At 40.5% G+C, this 20,626-nt stretch overlaps 1 protein-coding gene across 1 annotated transcript in view; it reads right to left on the reverse strand.

The window, feature by feature from the left end:
- The window catches only part of CR1 (complement C3b/C4b receptor 1 (Knops blood group)), a 103,188-nt gene that overhangs the window by 15,614 nt on the left and 66,948 nt on the right, over nucleotides 1-20,626 (reverse strand). The window contains 12 exon segments of the mRNA XM_023514552.1: nucleotides 143-228; nucleotides 1,506-1,608; nucleotides 1,702-1,878; nucleotides 3,210-3,608; nucleotides 5,607-5,692; nucleotides 9,044-9,143; nucleotides 9,755-9,934; nucleotides 11,585-11,812; nucleotides 15,322-15,407; nucleotides 16,803-16,905; nucleotides 16,996-17,172; nucleotides 18,797-19,192. Of these exon segments, the coding sequence (XP_023370320.1) occupies nucleotides 143-228; nucleotides 1,506-1,608; nucleotides 1,702-1,878; nucleotides 3,210-3,608; nucleotides 5,607-5,692; nucleotides 9,044-9,143; nucleotides 9,755-9,934; nucleotides 11,585-11,812; nucleotides 15,322-15,407; nucleotides 16,803-16,905; nucleotides 16,996-17,172; nucleotides 18,797-19,192 (2,121 nt within the window).

Here is a 20,626-nt window from a genome sequence, read left to right on the forward strand (position 1 = left end):
CTTAAGCCCAAGAGTTTGAGGTTGCTGTGAGCTGTGATGCTACAGCACTCTACCGAGGGTGACAAAGAGAGACTCTGTCTTAAAGAGAAAAATAATACTGAATAAAGAGCACTATCTAGGCTGCACAGTTCTTTCTACTCACGTTCACACACGGGAACGCTGCTGTTCCACAGGCTTTTCAGTCCAGCCAAGATACAGTGACTAACTGAGTTGCCTTTTAACCGGAACCTGAGGAATAAACAGTGGTAGGAAACGTGTGAGCAAGTCCCCTCCCTCTCTTCATTTCTTCACTGATAGGGGCCCAGTTTCCTCACTGCACCTTCCTCACTGAGTAGCGCCTAGTTTTTAGATTCAGGCTCACTTAAATGTCTCGGGTCATTAGCGACCTGAATTGGTACTTGGCAGGAACTGAAGCCAAATTATTCTAAGGAATTGCAGTATCTGCTGACGGGCAAAGCAATGATTGCCAGTGAGTGCAATCATACGGGCTTCAGTGCCCAGCACCACCTGCTGAAGGCGCTGAACACAGAACCAGCCTTCTCTGTGCACCAGCCCCACACAGTCGGGGTCGTCCCTCACTGATGGCCTCTGATGTCCCACACATTCTCATCAGCGGGTCATGAAGAAGAACAGTTGTCAATTCAATGAACAATATCTGGAAAGACGACAGGCATTGTGCTTCTTGCTACTACAATTGTTATGGGCCAAAAGGAGGCTCACAGAAGCACACCGAGCCAAATGCTGAGGGACAAAAAGAAACATGAAGAGGGGAGCCTTAGTCGCCCTAAAATGCCATGACTATTGGATCCTGCTGTCCTTCTGAAATCTGAAATCATTCTGAAATTGGAAATCATTCCTGGGTGGTGGACTTTGTAAATGACAAAGATTCCTTGGAATTTATCAGAAACAACTACTCAATTGCCCAATCTTATTATGTCCCGATACTGCACACCACCAAGAGTAACGAGTACACATCAGAAAGTAATGGTACTGTCTGAAATAGTCACAGCAGTAAGTATGACCCCAAAAGCCATCACGGAAGATATGTGGGTGGATTAAAACATCCCCGTTCACTATTACAAATTCCACTATTGATTGGTTTTAAGTTTCCTGAAACAAGCCTTGTCTGACTTACAGGGTGAGCAATTTTTATCTTACTCATCAAACATTTTTTGTCTAGAAAACCTTCCATAATATTACAGGTTTTTTTTCCCCTCCCTCTAAATAAATACCCATCCACTTCAAGTTCCAATTGAGAACTCAAGACTAGTGTATTAATGTTTGTACTTGACATTGAGTTGTATGTGCCATCTTTTATTTATTTCCTGGTAGTAGGGCCACGGAGTTCCTCCCTACCCTCACTTCAAAATTGCTGCCCTTCCACAAGTTAATCTCCTTGGGTGCTTCCTTTCCACTAGGACAGCCCCCTTTGGGGATTAGCCCCTGATCTCAAGACAGTCACTGCCAGCACTGAGTCTGTGGTTTCTATTCTGGGTCACACTCACCCTTCATCACAAACAAAGGAAACCTTTGCTCCAAGCTGGAGATTAAGTGGAACTAGAACACGGCCATTAGGGAGATGGCCCAGGAAGTCATCACAGGATTTCACTGGAGCAAAAGAAAAACAAATTGAAACAACACTGGCACGTGGAGAATAAAGACACAAGGTAAAAACGTCAAGCCAGACGAGAGTCCAGGCACCTGCGCATCTGGGAGCTGCAGGGCTCCAGTCTCCCTGGGGTGTGCAGCGCAGGGAAGCAGCCCCCGTGAGGTCATAGCCAAGCTCACAGCTGTAGAACACTTCCTCCCCTGGGGAGAAGTTGTCCTTGTCACTTGGGGAATGTGCACCATGCAGGATGTCTGGGGGTGGCTGACACACTGTGGAAAAGACAGTTCCAAAGTGCTTGTTAGTTATGGGACAGTTTCTTTTGCTACACCCCATGCTTGCCAGAGACCTTAAAAACATAATTACGGAGTGCAATGTTAACAGACCTGTAGTTCAGTAGCCACATTTTACTGACAAAGAAACTAAGGATAGAGACTCTGACTGGAATCAAGATCTTGCTGATACCTTGTCTGTGTTTTTTCTACTGAAACGTGTTCAGAAGGCGACAAGGCAGAATATTCCTTTTGCTTCTAGGTACTAACCCTTCCATACAGATTCATGAGTGAATGCTGGTGGCTATTCCACCCTTACACGTCCCAGATTGGCAGCCTTTCAGGCATCCTCTTGAAGGCAATAACAAGGGATGCATTTTCCCGAGCTTCCTCTACCAGGCTCCTTCAGCTCCTGTGCAGACAGTCAGGAAACCTTCCTCACTTTCCCTCCCCACTCCTCCTTCAGTTGCCATGGGGCTGATCCATAAGCCCCTCTGTCTCTGGGCACCAGTCCCCAACGCTTCTCACTCTGCTGCTAAACCAGCCAATTCAGCATGAGAAGACAAGAGAGGTCATCAAAATCAAAATCCACTGCAAGGAAAAAATGCTGCAGACTTTTAAAATGGTTGTTTAGAGCCTATTTGACCCCAAATTTGGCTGCACGCACAGGCACCCCAATTGGTGTGTCCTTAGAACATCAGGGTGCGTTGGTGACTCAATTTGAACCATATATAATTGAAGGAAAATGAAAAAACATTGTCTGGATCTGAGCAAGGCATTTCCCCTTTCTGAGCTTCACTTGTTTCAGTAACCTATGTGGAGGAGCTGAAGTCCAAGGCCTTTTTAATGTGATGCTATTATTTCGGTCCCATGGCTCATCCGCCTGCCGACACATTCCGGTGATAGAGATATGACCATTCTGATTACATATTGTTACTGATCATACTTTCACTTTACATTATCACTGGGATCTGGAGTGAGAAAGACTCCTGCATTCCAGGTCTTGTTCTCTTTTTTACTAGCTTTTTTAGTACTAGGGATAAGAATAGTCGCTCCCCCATATATTTGTTTAAGTATTAAAGAATATGTTACAACGCGTGTATTAGAGATGAGACACAGAATAAACCAATACTTTCAGACAATTACTAACAGAGATAACAGGTAGTGGAGCTCATATTAATTTTAGGGTGTTTATACCCATTTCATAGTTCTCCCACATGCATGCACGTGCCCACACACACGCACAAGTGTCCATCTTTCTTAATTTCAACAACTCAGATCACTTGTGCCCACTCTCACCCCCTGGCAAAATCTGAATGGCTCTAACTCACCCCTGAAGCAGCGTGGCAGCTCAGGTCCCCAGCTGTTGTTGGTCTGGCACTGCACGGTGTCAGACCCTTTCATGACAAAGCCAGGCTGGCATCTAAATCTCACCCTCTCGTGGAGGGAAAATGAACTCCTATTTCCAGATTCTCTAATTGCATTTTCAACTTCTGGAACTGTGCATTTATTAGCAGAAACACACCGAGGGGGAGGGCCACTCCATACACCAACTTGATTATCTTTGCTGGTGCAGTATATTGACTGTTCTCCCCTGAGGTCAAACAGCGTTTCCCCGTCTGGCCCAGTGTGACACTGGTAAGTGACCACTGCTCCATGGTGAAAAAACGTTCTATTGTTGCTGTAGAAGTCGCCATTGGATATGGCTGGAGGCGGCTCACAGGATATACCTGAAAAAAGAAAGAATGCAGTGAACACCAGCTTATTATTTTTGTAACGATGAATTATACTACTATAAATTTAAATCACAAATACACAGAGCTGAACGACGTCCTAAGTTAAAACTAATTACAATTCTGTTTGTTCTTATATTTGCCAATAATCTGACATGGTTTTACATAGTTGAAATTTACGTGTGGGTGATATGGGTTCTGCTCATAATAAAAATTTCATGTAAAAATATCCCTAGGTTATTAGGGCTTATGTATTTATGATTTTAAGTGGAAAATTCATGTGATTTTTATCACAGAATTTCTAAAGCATTTATCTACTGCTGGGATACTTTTTTATATTGGTTATTTAATAATGTCTTGGCAGGTTAAATATCCCACTTCTGGCATTACTTATCAAGAAAAAGAGAGAAAAGGAAATAAAAAAGATAAAGCATGAGAAATGAAATAATCATAGTTTCAGGGGTAATACTAATGAAAAGATAAAGATGTACGATGTTCTGTCTTAAGATAATGGTGAAAATATTCATATAAGTGACTACACACACACACACACAACATGTGACAAACTCAATCAATTAAATGATTATTGACCTATAAGTATAGAAGTGAAAACACTTTTTATAGGCCTAGATTATTTTTATAGTAAACTGATAATTCTTGGATAATTTGAATTTTTCATAGAATTTTAAATTCTTGGCAGGTAAAGGAGGCACTTTATATAGTTTCTGATCCATTTCCTTTGAATTTTTTTTGCAATTTTTGGCCAGGGCTGGGTTTGAACCTGACACCTCTGGCATATGGGGCTGGTGCCCTACTCCTTTGAGCCACAGGTGCTGCCCTCCTTTGAATTTTTAAAAGTCAATGCCATTAAAATGAAAAGAAAAAAATGTAAATGGTCCAAAGATAACAATTTAATGTATATCCTTTCAGATACATATGTGTGTACATGCATATATACGTGTGGATGTATTTTCTGTAATATCATATTTGGTGGCTGAATAACATTCAGTCATGTAGATACACAAATGTGCTCTATCCGCACTGGGAGGGGCATCTCAACCTTGGACTCCTCATGACACTTCGTTACCTTTTTTTAAAAACATACAGCTATTTTCAACGAGCCTTGTTTCTCTACTAGCTATTTACAGACCATGCTGAACATTTAGGTTGTTTAATGCTTTCCACTATCATAAATGTTATTGCATTGAGTATCTTTAGACCAAAATCATGGAATTTTCCCATGATTTTGGTCGGGAGCGGAGTTAGATAAATTCTGGGAAATGGAACTGCCGGGTCAAAGTCTATTTACTTTCAAGCTTTTATACATATTGGTCATTAGTCTTCCAGAAGTTCATGCCCACTTTTGATGCCATCAGCTCTGTATGCTGATTTCTTTGTAGCCTTAAGGCTTTGTTAGATTGCCATTAGTCATTGTTTCATGTTCTCAAAGTTTTGGGGGGGGGTTCGTTTAAAAATATCTCATGGGAAAGATGGAGGGTCAGCTAATCAATTACAAATACAACTAATAGCATGAACCGGAAGGACTATGAAGGAAGATTAGAACTCAAAATGGCCAGGGGGCAATTGCCAAGAATTATGAATCTTTTCATTATTCAGAGTCAGAACAATAAGAATGGGATTAGTCCAGAATTGTAATGTGATAGTAAGGGTTGATAAAGACAGATCTGATTTAGTCTAACGACTTTAAACTTTCCTCACTAAGGAGAATGATCTTTGTACTGGAAGGAGTTTATTATCAAAATAGGAAAGTAGGGCTATTTTACCTGAGTTCAAGTCCACAATTTATCTGAGTTCAAGTTCACAGTTTAAATTATCTTTTAAGATAAAGAAAAGACAGGAAGAAGCACCTTATTCCTATTCTCAAAATATTTGAGAGATCGCTTTGTACAGGAAAGATTAGATTTCTTGTTTGTAACTTTGGAAGCAAGTCAGGATCAAAGGGAGGGATTTATGGAGAACAATATTTCCACTCACTCTCACAAATAGGTGCCTCTTTATCCCATGTGACGTTATTGCCCGAGAGGACACAAACAGTAGATGGGGAACCAATGAGTCGATACCTAAAGCAAAGAATGAACAATGATCATACCCTACCCATATTTCCCATTTAAGTCACCACTTATAGAATAGTAGCAGGTAGACATTACAAATTACAGGACGATTTGCAATATGGCAGATCTCAGAAAAAAGAAACTCCACCTCCACCTGCCAATTAGTCCTTTATTTTAAAGGACAAGCTTAGATGCTTACCTCTTCAATTCATCTATATTTCGTGTACCTCACAACTGACTGAGGTATTTCCCTTATTCCTCATGGAATGTTCCAGAATCATGGAATTTTCCCATGATTTTTGTCTTTAAGGAGCCTCACAGAGCTTTTTTCCATATGTACTTCATCCAGGAGATAAGCTCCTTCATTAGCTGGGAGGATGTCTTACTGAAGTACGTAACCCCCTGCAGCATATACCTTAAACTAAAGGCTTTCAAGCATGGGGTACTCAGAAGGAAAGAATGGTGGCTTTACTATGAAGAGTCAGTAAAGAAGAGCCAGAGGAGAGAGAGCTAAACATCTTCACACTTAAAGTGTAAAATGAATAGATACTCACTCATTCTGCAATAAAACCCTTCAGAAGTAATTGCAATTTTTCCAAGCCCAGTCAAACACACATATGTATATAGGATATTTTTTCCAAATGGGTCATTACTTTTCTAAATTTAGAACAATATCTATATGCTTCTCTGCAAATTTTTTTTTCTCAGTTAACTCTGCATCGTGGTCACCCATTCAAGTTACTAATAGAGATCTAATTAAGTCTTTACGATTACTGTCAGCTAGTTCATAAGGTAGGTATCTTACAAGTTATTCAACCTACTGTTAATAAAAGGATGGGAGAGTTTGCTCTTTTTGCTTATCTACACAATATTGCAATTAATAACCTTTTGCATTACTCATTTTCCCAAGAATGAGATGAGTAGGTAAGAAGATATCCACGGTTTCACAATTTGTGGACGGTATGAGATTATTTTTCTAAAGGCTCTAACAATTCACAGTTCCAATGGGTCACAATGAGAGGACTCATTTCCTCAAAATTCTTATTTACATCTACTTCCCTCCTTTAAAACTTTCCCAGTGTTGTCCCAAGAAAACATGAGACATTGTTGTTTTAATTTATATTTTCCTAAGTCATAGTGAAGTTGGACATTACTGATTAAATGTTAATATTTGGCAGCCATTTTTATTTTCTGTTTTTGACCTAGTTGTGTATATTCCCCGTTCATTTTTGTATCAGATTGTCCATTGATTGATCATCAATTGTTGTGTGTTCTTAACTTTCTCTATGTTTTACCTTATGCAAAATTTTCCCCTAGTCTATTGCTTGTCTCTTGATCTATTGTGTATTTCTGCACACTAACATTTTAATTCTTCCATACGTCACTCTGTACATACTTAGATCTAACAGCTGATCTGGTTGGGAAGGGGACCATCTTCTTCTTCCCTCTGAATTTCTAGCCAGACCATCCAAGTTAACCCTGGGGACCTCAGGAAGCTGTGTATTTGGTTAGAGAGAGCTTCCTTGCTAGTGGTGAAGACCGTTCTTTAGTTAAGAGTACAAGTACGTAAGGCAGAGTTTTATCTTTAAAACTACTGAACAGACTCTCATATATATTAGCATTTGTTTTATGTTTTTGTTTTCATTGTGTACTGGACCAGGTATCAATAAAAATAAACAAAATATTTTAATTCTATTTGTTATTTTTTAATTTAAATTCTTATTTTCTTTATATTGCTACCCTGGTCTTCTTCTTTCTTGATATTTACATCATATATTTTAAAAAATTGTCCTTTTTATTGTTATTAATAGTGAAAGAGAAATAACAAAATTTGCCATTTAAACCACCTTACCTGTATAACTCAGTAGCATCAATTGCAATGATAATGTTGTGCAGCCATCATCACTATTTTCCAAAATTTTCTTCACCCCACACAGAAACTCTGCATATATCAAGCAATAACACCCTCTTCTCTCCTCCACTTAGACTCTGGTAACCTCTAATGTACTTCTTTTGTCAATGAATTTGCCTATTCTAAGTATCTCACATTAAGTGGAGCTATACATTATTTGTCCTTTTTTGTCTGTCTTATTTCACTTAGTGTAATGTTTTCAAGATTTATCTATTTGTATAGATAAATAATATTCTACTGAATGTATGTACCAGATTTTGTTTATCTATTCATTGTTTGATAGATGCTTGGGTTGTTTCTACATTTTGATTATTATGAATCATGCTGCTGTGAATATTGGTATTTGAGTGCCTAAGTCCCTGTTCTCATTGTTTTCAGATACATACCCCAATATCATATAGTAATTCTCTGTTTAACTTTTTGAGGAACTGCCAAACTCTTTTCCACAGTGGCCGCACTATTTCATATTCCTATCAGCAATATATATGTATAAGGGTCCTCACTTCTCCAAATCTTCAACATTTTTATGCTTTATTTTTTTTAATTACCATTATTATATCATAAAGGCATAAAGTGGGTTCAGTTTGCTTCTCCCCAATGACAAGTGATATTGAGCATTTTTTCATGTATTTATTGGTCATTTGTAGGTCATCTTTGGAGAAATATCTATTCAAGTGCTTTGCTCATTTTCAAATTGGGCTTTTTAAAAAAATTTGACTTTAGGAGACCTTTATATAGATTTAATATTAAACCCTTATCAGATATAGGATTTGCAAATATTTTCTCCTATGGGTTGTCCTTTCACTGTCTTTTTTTTTTTGCAGTTTTTGGCCAGGGCTGGATTTGAACCCAGCACCTCCAGCATATGGGGCCAGTGCCCTATCGCTTTGAACCACAGGCGCCACACACCTTTCACTGTCTTTACAGTGTCTTTTGTGCATAAGTTGAAAATTTTAATGGAGCCCAATTTATCTGTTTCTTCCTTTGTTACTTGGACTTTTGGTGTCATATTCAAGAAGCAATTGTCAAATTCAAGGATATGAACACTTGTCCCTATATTTTCCTCAAAGAGTTTTATAGTTTTAGATCTTAACTTTCAGTCTTTGATTCATTTTGACTTAATTGTATATGGTGTAAGTTAAGGGTGCAGCTTCATTCTTTTACTTGTGGATAGCCAGTTTTTCCAGGACTGTTTGCTCTCTCCCTATTGAATGATCATGGCAACTTTATTAACAATTCAATTGACCATAGATGTGAGGATTTATTTCTGGCATATCAACTCTATTCCTTTAGTAATATGCCTATGTGCAAGCTATCATCTCCATCCAGCAGACCTATTGCTTACGTTTTAAGGCAGAGTGCCAGTGGTCTGGTTTGTATATGGCTGAGTCAGAGCCTGGCATTGTTGTTCTGGAACTCACATTTAAGAGACAGAGTTCCCAACTTACCCTTCATTACAAGAATAATTAACTATTGATCCAAATTGGGTATCTGTGTTTATCTGCACCATTCCATTGAAGGGTTCTGGAGGAGTTCCACATGATTTTCCTAGGGGGAAGATGCAGAATTTAGGACCAAGTGTAGAGTTCAATTCACCTGTGTTTGTAAGGCTCAGCTAGAGTGCAGCATACCGGGCAGCATATTTAGTTCTGATGGTTCCATGGAATTGATTGCTAACCAATTGCAGAATCAAGCAGCTACAGAGTCTTTAAAAAAGACTACATTGCATCTCCTAATACAGGCCATTTATGGCTGAAGAGTTGTACTCTCATCTAACCAGCTGAAATCAAAGGCCTTAAAATTTGGGATTTCCTTTCTCTCTTTAGTTAACCAAGTGTGATTCACTGCCACCCACAGAATTTTCTTCTATTGCCCTAGTTTTGTTTATGGTTTCATTCATGGTTTTAGCCATTAAGGGTAATCTGTAGTGAATGGAAATCTTCTCTTCAGTTACTGTTGTGAGAACCATCCCCGTGAAATGAGTATATAGGCAAGCTGTAGAAACTCCATGCAATAAGAAGGAGTCACCAGTAAGGTCACTGTCCATTTAAACACCTTGGGCAAATTTAAAATCTTGCTTCTAAATTTTGAACAAATTAAATATGACGCCACAGATGCCTTGGAATACAGGAAATAGCTCCCATGGTGGGGTTACTTACGTCTACAGATGTCTTTGACACTTGACCAGACCAAGTTTTCGAGGCAGGTGATAGAGAACATGCTCCCCAAATACCCAGGGTGGCACTCATAATTCAGAGACGTGCCAACAGGAAACTCGGACTCAACAGTTGGGGTTATAGGACGAGCAAATGAAAATTGCTCTGGGAGTTTACAGTGACCTGGAGAAGAAAATCACAGGAATACCCAAATTAGCAGAGAGATATCTGCCCCACCTCTTCTTTCTCTTCAATTGAGCTGATAGATAGGACCACAGAAGCCAAGAGACTTTCAATAATGGCCAAAGATTTTCTTCCCCTGGAAGTTACCTTAGGATGGAGCATTTTGGTGGCATCTACTTATCAGAAAATTTTTATTACTTGGAAGACCATTCAGCTTTCTGGCCTTTCTGCTCTTATTTCACCTGAGTGAGAACTTCAGCCCATAATTTCACACATCAGGCCTCCTATTTCAGTGCCCGTGTCCCGAGTTACCCATTAATATCCTCAGTTAGTGGTGCTAATGCCCTCATGTATAGCAGGACACACTTTGTCATCTCTCTCTGACTGCTCCTGCCTACTCCATTCTCACCCTAAGCTGCTTCTCTGGCACTAAATAGCAGTTATCATGTGTAGGGGTTTGAATGTTGTCCCCTTGAAAGAGAGACCCACACAGAATGGGAACTTAATTGGAATAATGGTTGTCTGACGTATTATAATTAAGATCTCAAGATGAAATCATCTTAGATTTAGGGAAGGCCCTAAATCCATTGGTGTCCTTATAAGGGAAAGGAGTGGAGGGGTTGAGACAGAAAAACACAGGGGAGAAGGCCATGAAGATGGACGCGGGGATGGGAGTGATGCACCCATAGGCCGAGGAGTGACAGGGGCCACCAGAAGCTGGAAGAGGCAAGGGGTGAGTGTCCTCTTCAGCTTTAGGAGGCAGTACAGCCCTGCTAACACCTTGATTTCAGACTTACAACCTAGAATACTGTAAGATCATAAATTTCTCCTGTTTTAAGCAACCTGGTTTATGGTAATTTGTTACTGCAGCCTGAGGAAACTAATCCAGCACTCTTCAGATGCTGAGGGAAGTATTTAAGGACAAGAACAAAGCAGATTAAGCCTGGCCTCACTCTTCTTTCTCAGGGGTGCCCTGGAGATGATGTGCTGTTCCAAGGCTGCTGTCACATCCCTAATCTCTAGCTTCCATTCTTGGAAAGGTTTTGGTCTAAAGGAGCAGGCAACTTCTCTCTCTAGTCCTTAGGAAGAAATAGCTTCTTCCTTTTTGTGTTCTTTTCTCTGGACAACTATCACTCCCAAGGTACAAACAATTCAAGAGCAAAGGTTTAGATGGGGCCCAGAGGCAAGCCGACAAGTGGAAATACTTTTAGTCGAGGTCTTAAGTTACAAAAACAGAGAGAACTTTGATAGTTAGCCCATTCAACAGGAGACTGTAATAAAATCTATATTGCCAGTTTTGTGCTTTTTATGCACATGTACCCGTCATGAACTTGTGGAGCTTGTACATTGGTTACCCTGACTCTGCTTAGTGTTCACAGGCAGTTGTTTGCACGTGCTCTCCAGTGAATACATTTTTCTTCCCGTTATACATAATTTGTGCCTTACAGCCTTCCCTCCATCCCTCCCCTCACTCCTCTCACCCTACCTCACTCCCAGTCCACCTGCAAGAAGACTTGTTGGCACCTCACCTATTCAAATGTACCTTGGCACTGCTGGAACCTGTTTTAGCTAGGTGTGTAATTTTGACACATGAAGGATTGGGTCCAGATATGCTGACCCCACTTTGGATATGTGGAAGCAGGTACTGACCAGCAGGAACGGAAAGCTCACAGCGAGGGGCGGGGCTGCTCCAAATCCCGTTCCCTTGACTGTCACTCGTGCAACGGATGGTGCTTGCCCCGATGAGGTCGAAGGTCACCCCTCCGTCTGGGTGTGAGTCACATGTATACGATATTTCTTTTCCATAGGGAATATTTCCCAGAGGAGTTTCTGTGTGTCTCCCATGAAGGATAGCTGGAGGATCTGGACAAAAGATTTCTAGAAAGAAGACAACAGCACTAAATGCTATTAAAATTTTAAACTTTCAGCCAGGTGCAGTGGCTCATGCCTGTAATCCTAACACCCTGGGAGGCCCAGGCAGGAGGATCCCTTTAGCTTAATTCCAGACCAACCCGAGCAAGAGCAAGCCCTGTCTGTACTAAAAATAGACAAGTTAGCTGGGCATTGTGGCAGATGCTGTCATCCCAGCTACTCAGGAGGATGAGGCACAGGGATCTCTGGAGTTCAAGAGACTGAGGTTGCTGTGAGCTATGATGATGCCAAGGCACACTGCACGACAACAGAGTGACACTCTGTCTCCCAAAATATGTTTTTTTAACTTTAATAATCTGAGGTGATTCTACAATTATGGGATTTTTAAATTTTTTTAACTTGAATAATCTGGGGTGATTCTACAATTATGGGATTACAATTGTGTTGCCAGTTAAGTCAATACCTTTTTTTTCCTTAAGGGGAGGAGAAACTACAACTAAATGTATTCAGCTTCTGCTGAGGTGGAGCTAAGTGCAATGACACCTAAATCAATGTGTATTACCAAGGTCCCAAAGAAACAAGCAGCTTGAATTCTTCAGATAGTTAAGGTTTCTGAATAATAATTGACCGTATTCCTTTAAAATAAATAAAAATCTGCTCAGCCACATTAAAGGGAAATCTCCCATTAATCCAACAAGCATTTCCTTGAGCACCTATTATGTCAAATACTATTTTGAGTGCAAGATAAACATCATATTTGACATCAAGGATCTTCACCCTAGGATCATCTTGATAAAACATATTGGACATTTCCTATTTGTGTATTAGTAATTTCATTTTTCTTAATGATGCCAGGCTATGGTTCTCAAAATAAAAAGGAAGGATTACAGTAATACTGTCACAATGGGATGAAATATACTGCGTAGGCCCGTGTGTGTTTCCAAAGGCCCAAGAATGTTAGGCCTTTGAAATGCTCATCGGTTTTTGCAGGTATTTTTTTTCACGGAGGAAACACACATTTATTCCTCTGAGTGTCTCTGTTTGGAGAAGCTCCTTCCCATTGTAATTTGATTTGGATTTGGAAGAGGCTATCATAGCTTCAAAGAATTGTAGATAAATTAATCCAAGGCTGAAATAGCTTAACCAGTGTTTACACTCTAGGAAGTGATTTCAGGTCTATCTTTGGATTCCTGAGGGTATTTTCTTTCTTTTGTTCAGACTTCTTAAATGTTCCAGGAAAGTTAAAATGGTCAAACAGCTGACTTCCATATATGAAAGACAAGATTATCGGGTTTCATTCTATAAGTTAGCACAAGACATCCAAGTAATTTTAAAGCAAAGGAAAGTATTTGTTTGAGCAAAATTCTGATGTAAACATGTAGTTTCCAATATCTGTGGTCAGAAGAGGAGGCAATATCCTGTTTGATTTAGTGAAGAAATAAATGGACAGATTGGAGATATCAGTAGTGTTTCTATGTTTAAACTACTTTTCTGTCTTCTTAAAAGCAAAATCGACCCCTTGGATCCATTTCCCTCTCCAGCTATACTCCTGTTTCTATACTCCTTTTACACGAAAACTCCTCTAAGATGCCATCTGTGACCTGATGCAAATCCTCCCGTTTATTCTCCCTAGAATTCATTGCAGTCAGGCGCAGGCCTCCAGGACTCCACCAAAACTGCTCTTCAGGCCACTTAGTACTCCTTCCGCCAAGTTGCTGGACACAACAATCAATTTTCTGTTCTCATCTTATTTGACTTCTCTATAGAATTTGACACAAGTGATTGCTCTCCTTAAAAAAAAAATTTCCCACTTCGCTTCCAGGACACCTCATCCTCCTGTGTTTTCTTTTACTACAATGTCTACTCCCTTTTAATCCCCTTCCCTGATTCCTTCTCATCTTTTCAATTCTTAATCCTTGATGCCCTAGCTTGGCCCAAGTATCCTAGCTGCACTTACTCCCTAGTTGATGATCTCTTTTAGTTCTGATTTTTAAGCATAATAGATACATTGAGGGCTTCTAAATATCTACATCCATCCTAGAACCCTCCAAGATATCCACTTGAGTATCTCCTGGGAATGCTAAACCATGTCCCAAGCTCAACTTTTGATTTCCTCCCATGCCCAAACTTGCTCTTCACATAGTCCCCTCCATTTTAGTTAAGAAATATTTTATCATGATAGTGGCACTGGCCCCAAACCTGGAAACCACCCGTTATTCTTCTCCTTCTCTCATACCCTCTATCTAAACCATCAGCAAATCCTGTCATTTCCACCTTCAGAATATATCCGGAGTTCAACCACTTTTCACCAGCTCCCCCAGCTGCTCTCTTGGGCCAATATCACTGATTGGACTGTTGCAATAGCCTCTCAATTGGAGCCCTCAAATACACTCCCAGGTTTATGGGGCTACATTTGCCTTTGGGGTCCTCCACTGCCTTCTCCACTGAAAGCACTGACCGATGCCATTGTCATCTCATTTCCCAACAGCAGTGGCTGTCTCAGCCTCCCTAAAGTGGGAGATGGGCTACCACACAGCCTCTCCTGGGCCTACCACACCAGATGTCAAAGTAGCTGCCACATTTAATGGCTTCCCATCTTGCTTATAGTGAAAGGCTGATTTCTTACAGGATGTACGGTGACTGACTTCTCCTGTGTCACATACTAACACCCTTCCTGTATTTGCTCACTCCCTACCACCCATTTTAGTTTCCCAGAAACTGGCAAGAACGGGCTTTTTACAGAGAATACCAGGAACATTTCTGCCTTGGACTGTTGGGACTTTCCGCTCCATCTACCAGTGAAGTTCTTCCTCTATATGTGCACACTGGTTGTCAACAAATTTTCATCAGTGCTCACATATTACATTCCCAGTCAGGATTCTTTGATTACCTTATTTAAAATTGAAACTTTATTCCTTTCCTGGGATTCTTTACCCCTCCTTTACATAACGATTTTCTTGCATTGCTCTGATTTTTCTCTTAATGATATGTAGCATGATTTAAAAATTTCTATGTCTTTATTTTTTTGTCTTCTATCCTTTTATGAAAATCTAAGCAACAGGGGAACAGGAACCTTGTCTTGTTTACAGGTAGAGTCCTGGTTCCCCGAAGACTTGTTGGCACATAATAGAGAAATTTGTTGCAAGAATGAACGTATGACTAAATGAATGACCTGGGAAAGGGTAGAGAAGGTGAATTGTGACTATTACTTTTGACAGGAAATAAATGAAACTTTTTGCCCAGCAGAATGCCACAAACTAATTTATAGAAGGCATTTCTTCCCATTTATGGCAAAAACTATGTTTATGAATATTTGTAGGATGGTACCTAAAACACACAATGCTCAGGTTTATTTTTCCCCCCAAAATATCCCTCATAACTATTCTAACAAAGAGCCACTTCTATCAAAACATACACAGAGGGACAGACATTAGATAATTCCCTGGGGCAAAAAATATTAAGGAAGAAAACAAAGAGAAAAAGACCCAGATCTGAGCAAATATTCCTCTACTCACTTTCACACACAGGAACGGTGCTGTTCCAAAGGCTTCTCGTTCCAACTAGGACACAATGACTGGCGGGGCTGCCCTTTAAGCGGAACCTGAGGAACAAAGGCGTCGTGCCTGGGTGAAGTGCACAGAGCACTCTTCCCTTCACGGACAGACCTCAGCTTCCTCCCTGAGAATCCCTAAATTAATTAGCCATGGAGTGTCAAAGTTAAAGTGCAGGTGCAAATCTCAACTCACGTGGTTCCTTACTGACAGAGGCTCAGAAACCAAAACATCACGGAAAAAGTGCAGCTTCCAGTGAGGGGCAAACCAGTTACAACTGGGAAAGCTCAGTAACCAGACAGACACTATATGGCTAGGCTGAGCTGAGGGCAGACGGCATTTCCCTGGTCTGGTGCTGGAGCTTCAGGAGGTCACCGCTCCCTGAGTGCTCTGAGAGGCCCTTTCTATCATTGGTAGGAAGGAATCCTTTATTGCAAAATGTAGGATTTCCCTCTCTTAGACAGTGGATCAGGGGAATTAGGTCGACAAATCATTAGGAAAGATGCTAGAGACCTTTCTTGCCAGTGCATCTGGAGCGTTTCTGAATTATACTTATGACATCTTTTGGATTATTGAAATGCAAAGCCACATTATCTGGGGAAAAGAAAAGGCAAGAAGAGAGCACCGTCTGGAGGAAATCAGGCAAAAATGTCTGGTTAATTGCCAGACCGATGGCCCCCGGAATTACCATTAGGTTAAGGTTTTTTTTTAACCTGCCAGTGGTGTTAGAATATAGCACTAAGATTATTTACATTCTCATAGCAACTAATGATGTGACTTGAAACACAAACATCAGTCTTCACACTGTCTCCAACAAACCCTCACACGATTTAAAGGACACAATTGGATTACAAATTCTTCTACACGCCAGAAAGATGCTTCTCCTTACTTTTTCATTTCTGTTTATATCCCACTATTGAGTCATATAAAAGCTTCATGGAATAATCTTTGCATGTTGTTCCTGTACAACTTGCTTATATATATCGAACTTTTCTTAGCAACCCTCTAAAATATTTATCTCCTGAAGCATACAAGTGGCTACTAACCCAGACACGTAATGATCCATGAATATATGCATGATTTGTTGCTAGAGTTCTGCTGTTGTTATTGCCCTTTTGTGGAAGCTAAACTTTTTTCAAAATGATTTCTGAGCCTCTATTAGTGAGAAACCAAGTAAGTTGAGTTGACTTCTTTTTCTAGGACTGGTGATTGTATTTATATTTGTACGTGACATTGAGTTATACGTACTATTTCCTTTTCATTTTCCAATAGTGGTGCCACTGAGTCCCTGCTACTTTATTTTAAAACTGCCCTTCTGGAAGTTCATCTCCCTGGGTACTTCCTTTCTACTAGGACAGTCCCCTTTTGGATTAGCCCCTGAACTTAAGAGAGTCACTCTTCCCCACTGAGTCCCATCCCTGGTCTTTATGGTGGGTCACACTCACCCTTCATCACAAACAAAGGAGACCTTTGCTCCAAGCTGGAGATTAAGTGGAAACAGCACACGGCCATTAGGGAGTTGGCTCAAGGAATGATCACAGGATTTCACTAGGAGGAAAAAAACAAAACCAAATCAAATAAAACTTCCACGTGAGGGGCAAAGAAAGTGGTCTAGAAACTTAAGGGGAGTCCAGGTACCTGCACATCTGGGAGCTGCAGGGCTCCAGTCTCCCTGGGGTGTGCAGCGCAGGGAAGCAGCCCCCGTGAGGTCGTAGCCAGGTTCACAGCTGTAGTACACTTCCTGCCCAGGGGAGAAGTTGTCCTTGCCAGTTGGGCTGTGCTCACCGTGCAGGATTTGTGGAGGTGGCTGACACACTGTGGAAAGAACAGTTTCCAAGGACTTGTTAGTCAGTTCCCAGAAATAGATTCTTCCTTCTGCGTTTGCACATTCCAGGATATTTCATATCAGAATGCAACTGAAGTTCAAGTTTCATTTTTCCATGAATATTTTGAGACTGTTTTGTATATTTGTCTCATCACAAGACTGCTGTTTTGCTTGATGGAGAGAAGATTTTCCTTTTGTTTGTTGCTTAGTCTTTTGTTTTAGGGGAGGAGACATTTGACGTTAAAGCAATCTGGCCCCCTGCGTCTCTTAGTCCACTGCTGTTTAGTTTTCTAATAAAGTTGGTTACTTATTTAAAAAAAAAAAAGTACTCTTTAGTTGTGGGGTGATTGCTTTTGCTATACTCTATGCTTTCCAAAGGCCTTGTAGCTAGTAAGAGGTACAGAAATAGAATCCAATCCCCCTAGCTGCTGAAGGTCTCAAATTCACTCGTAAGTCTGCAAGACGTGAGGTTTCTTCCCTCCCCCCTGGCTATCTGGTATAGAGAAATTAGTATTGGTGGATTCTCCACTTACATACTTCCCAGGAAGGCAAATCCAATTTTTAGCCTCATCGTTTAGAGAATGAGAAGGTCATTCTGAAGTGTCATCCTCCACCCATCTTTATATCTCTTTCTCTGCTCGTCCTCCCAGCTGCCCTCTCAGTGATTGTCTATGGCTGACATGGATCAGAGCATTGTTAGCTTCTTCTCTGAACCGACGTGTCAAGCACACTTACCACTCTACTGCTACACCAGCTAGCACAGCCTAAGCAGACAAGACCAGCCATCAAGAGGAGAAGCCCCTTGGTCAGCCACTGCTCATCATGAGAGGGTATCTTACTTAGAGTATTTGATGTGAGGTCTGCCTTCATTCTTAACCATTTAGGTGCATTCTTACAGCCTCATATCACATTTTTACATCAATCCAGTCTATACCTAAAGATGAATAATAAAGGTTCAGCTTCAGCAGATAACTTTTACTCTTGACTTCAGATTCCTAATAGGAGGTGAACTGTTATAGACAAACTAATGCCTCTGTCACTATTCTGACGCTATGGTATCTCTCTGCATAAGCCAGTCTCTTTCACCAGTGGATGCTGATAGAAGTATGGTAAGAACCAGAGTATTCAGGCTCTGGGGTCTGACACACACGCCTTTTTAAATCCTGAGTATGTCACTTACTAGAATGTGACTTGGACAATCCGCTTAACCTCTGCAAGATCAAGCTAACTTCACTGTAGCCCTACTTCAAAGGTTTGTGCAAAGATAATGCACATGAAGTTCTTAGCATACAACTGGCCCTCTCAAAGTCCATCTCACTCCTCAGTAGGAGTGAGACATATTGTCGCTGCCACTTTGCCCTGAGAATTGCTCAGAAGAAAGGTCCCAAATATCTCCATTCTTGACTCATTACATTTTTGCTTTTCAAAATGAAGACACATACACACAGGTCCGTGCACACACAGCCCTCCCCTTCATTTCATGTTTCTACCCCTGAAATTTACTCCCCCCTCACTGCTCACCACACATCCCTCCCTTGGAAAAAACGCTGATCTCCTGATCCTCCAACAGCTCCTGTAATGTGTAGACCCCTTCAAGGCCCCACTCAGACTCACCCCTGGAGCAGCTGGGTAACTCCGGCTCCCACTTGTTTAGAGCTCCACACTGCACTCTGCGGGGTCCTTTCATGACAAAGCCAGGCTGACAACTCAATACCACAATTTCATTTAAGGAAAATAAGCTTCTGTTACCAGATGCTATCATTCCATTTTCAACATTCGGAGGCGTGCATTTATTAGGTACAATGCACTGAGGGGGAGGGCCGCTCCAGACGCCGACTTGATCCTCATTGCTGGTGCAATATATGGACTCCTCACCCACAAGGTCAAACACTGGTTTCCCCCTGTTTCCACGTGTGCAGCGATAGGTCACCACCTGTCCGTATTCAAAATATTCTCTGTTGCTGAAGAACTTTCCATTGGGGATGGCTGGGGGTGGCTTACACATAATACCTGGGAAAGAAAGATCAAGATAAACAAAACCTAGGTTTCTTAAAATTATACGTAATTACAAATTTTGGTTTGTTTAGCTTTGGGATACTGCAAACGGCCAAAAAGTAAATATTCACAAAACCACTCTCTTTCAGGTCAGGAAACTACAATACGACGGGTTTGGCTTTTCTCAGTTTACATCATTTCAACAAATGTAGCCATACAGTCTTAGAATCCACATATTTATTTCCCCTTTTAAGTGAGAATTTAACTGTTATTTCACCATTGCTAATTTGGGCCGCTCTCCATGGAAGACAGTTGGCTTTATTAACATGCTAAAGCCTCCTGGTTAGTAATATGGTAAAGCATTCCATCTGTATTATGTAGCATCTTTATGAAATAAGTAAAAAGAAAGAGCTCTGGAAGAACTAATAATAAAAGGACAAGGCATAAATACACAGCATTATATATAATCAACACAGTAATTGCAGATTCAGAAGTTAATAAAAAAGAACTGAATACTGTGTTCTAGTCTATGCTAATTTGAAAATGAGAATATTAGGGATAAAGATATATTTCACCAATCTTGACTCCGGAAAAGGGAGAAATTTTGAATACCCCACCACTATTGAAGACGTGGAAAAGTGTGTTACAAATACTACTCCTGAAAAGATATGAGGCACGACTAATTTCATAGACAAATTTAATCTAGTTTTTAAGTTATGGGTGACTCCTAGGCAAGTTAAATCATTCTAAAACATATATAACAATAAGATATATTTATCATTTTGGGCAGGTATACTTTAATGCAGGCAGTTTTTTTTTAATCTTTAAGAAAATCTTTAAGGAACTTCAAATTTATTATGGAAAGGCATAAAATATAAATAAAAATTATTTTAAGGCCATGATCCAGAAAGAACCACTGCTAATTGTTTAATATGTATGTACTCTTTCATACACAAAAAAATCATGTTTTTTCTAAAATATCTTTGTTGACTAATTAATATATCCCATTGTAAGAATGTACTACCCAATTCCATTTGGAAGAATTGCCTCTACAGTCTAAGGCCTCCTGGCATAGTTTAAACGTTTTCCTTTTTACAGAACACACCAGTTGGGTCTGACATTACTAACTTTCTTGTGCTATCACCAAACTCAAGGTCATATCCATTTTGTACTCTTTGTTAACTTGCACTTGCTCAGTCCTCTATGCTCCCCTAAGTGTGGAAAGCTCATCTTCCAAACAACACACAGGAGAGATGCCACGTCTCTGTTTAGCCAATAAGAGGAGGGAACTTCCCTGTGTAGATAGATGACTTAATATTTTTTTTTTTTTTTTTTTGAGACAGAGCCTCAAGCTGTCCCCCTGGGTAGAGTGCTGTGGCATTACAGCTCACAGCAACCTCCAACTCCTGGGCTCAAGCGAGTCTCCTGCCTCCGCCTCCCAAGTAGCTG

This window comes from Otolemur garnettii, unplaced genomic scaffold, assembly GCF_000181295.1.
Source record: "Otolemur garnettii isolate 467f Iridium unplaced genomic scaffold, OtoGar3 scaffold00055, whole genome shotgun sequence".
In the NCBI taxonomy this organism is placed as follows: Eukaryota; Metazoa; Chordata; class Mammalia; order Primates; family Galagidae; genus Otolemur; species Otolemur garnettii.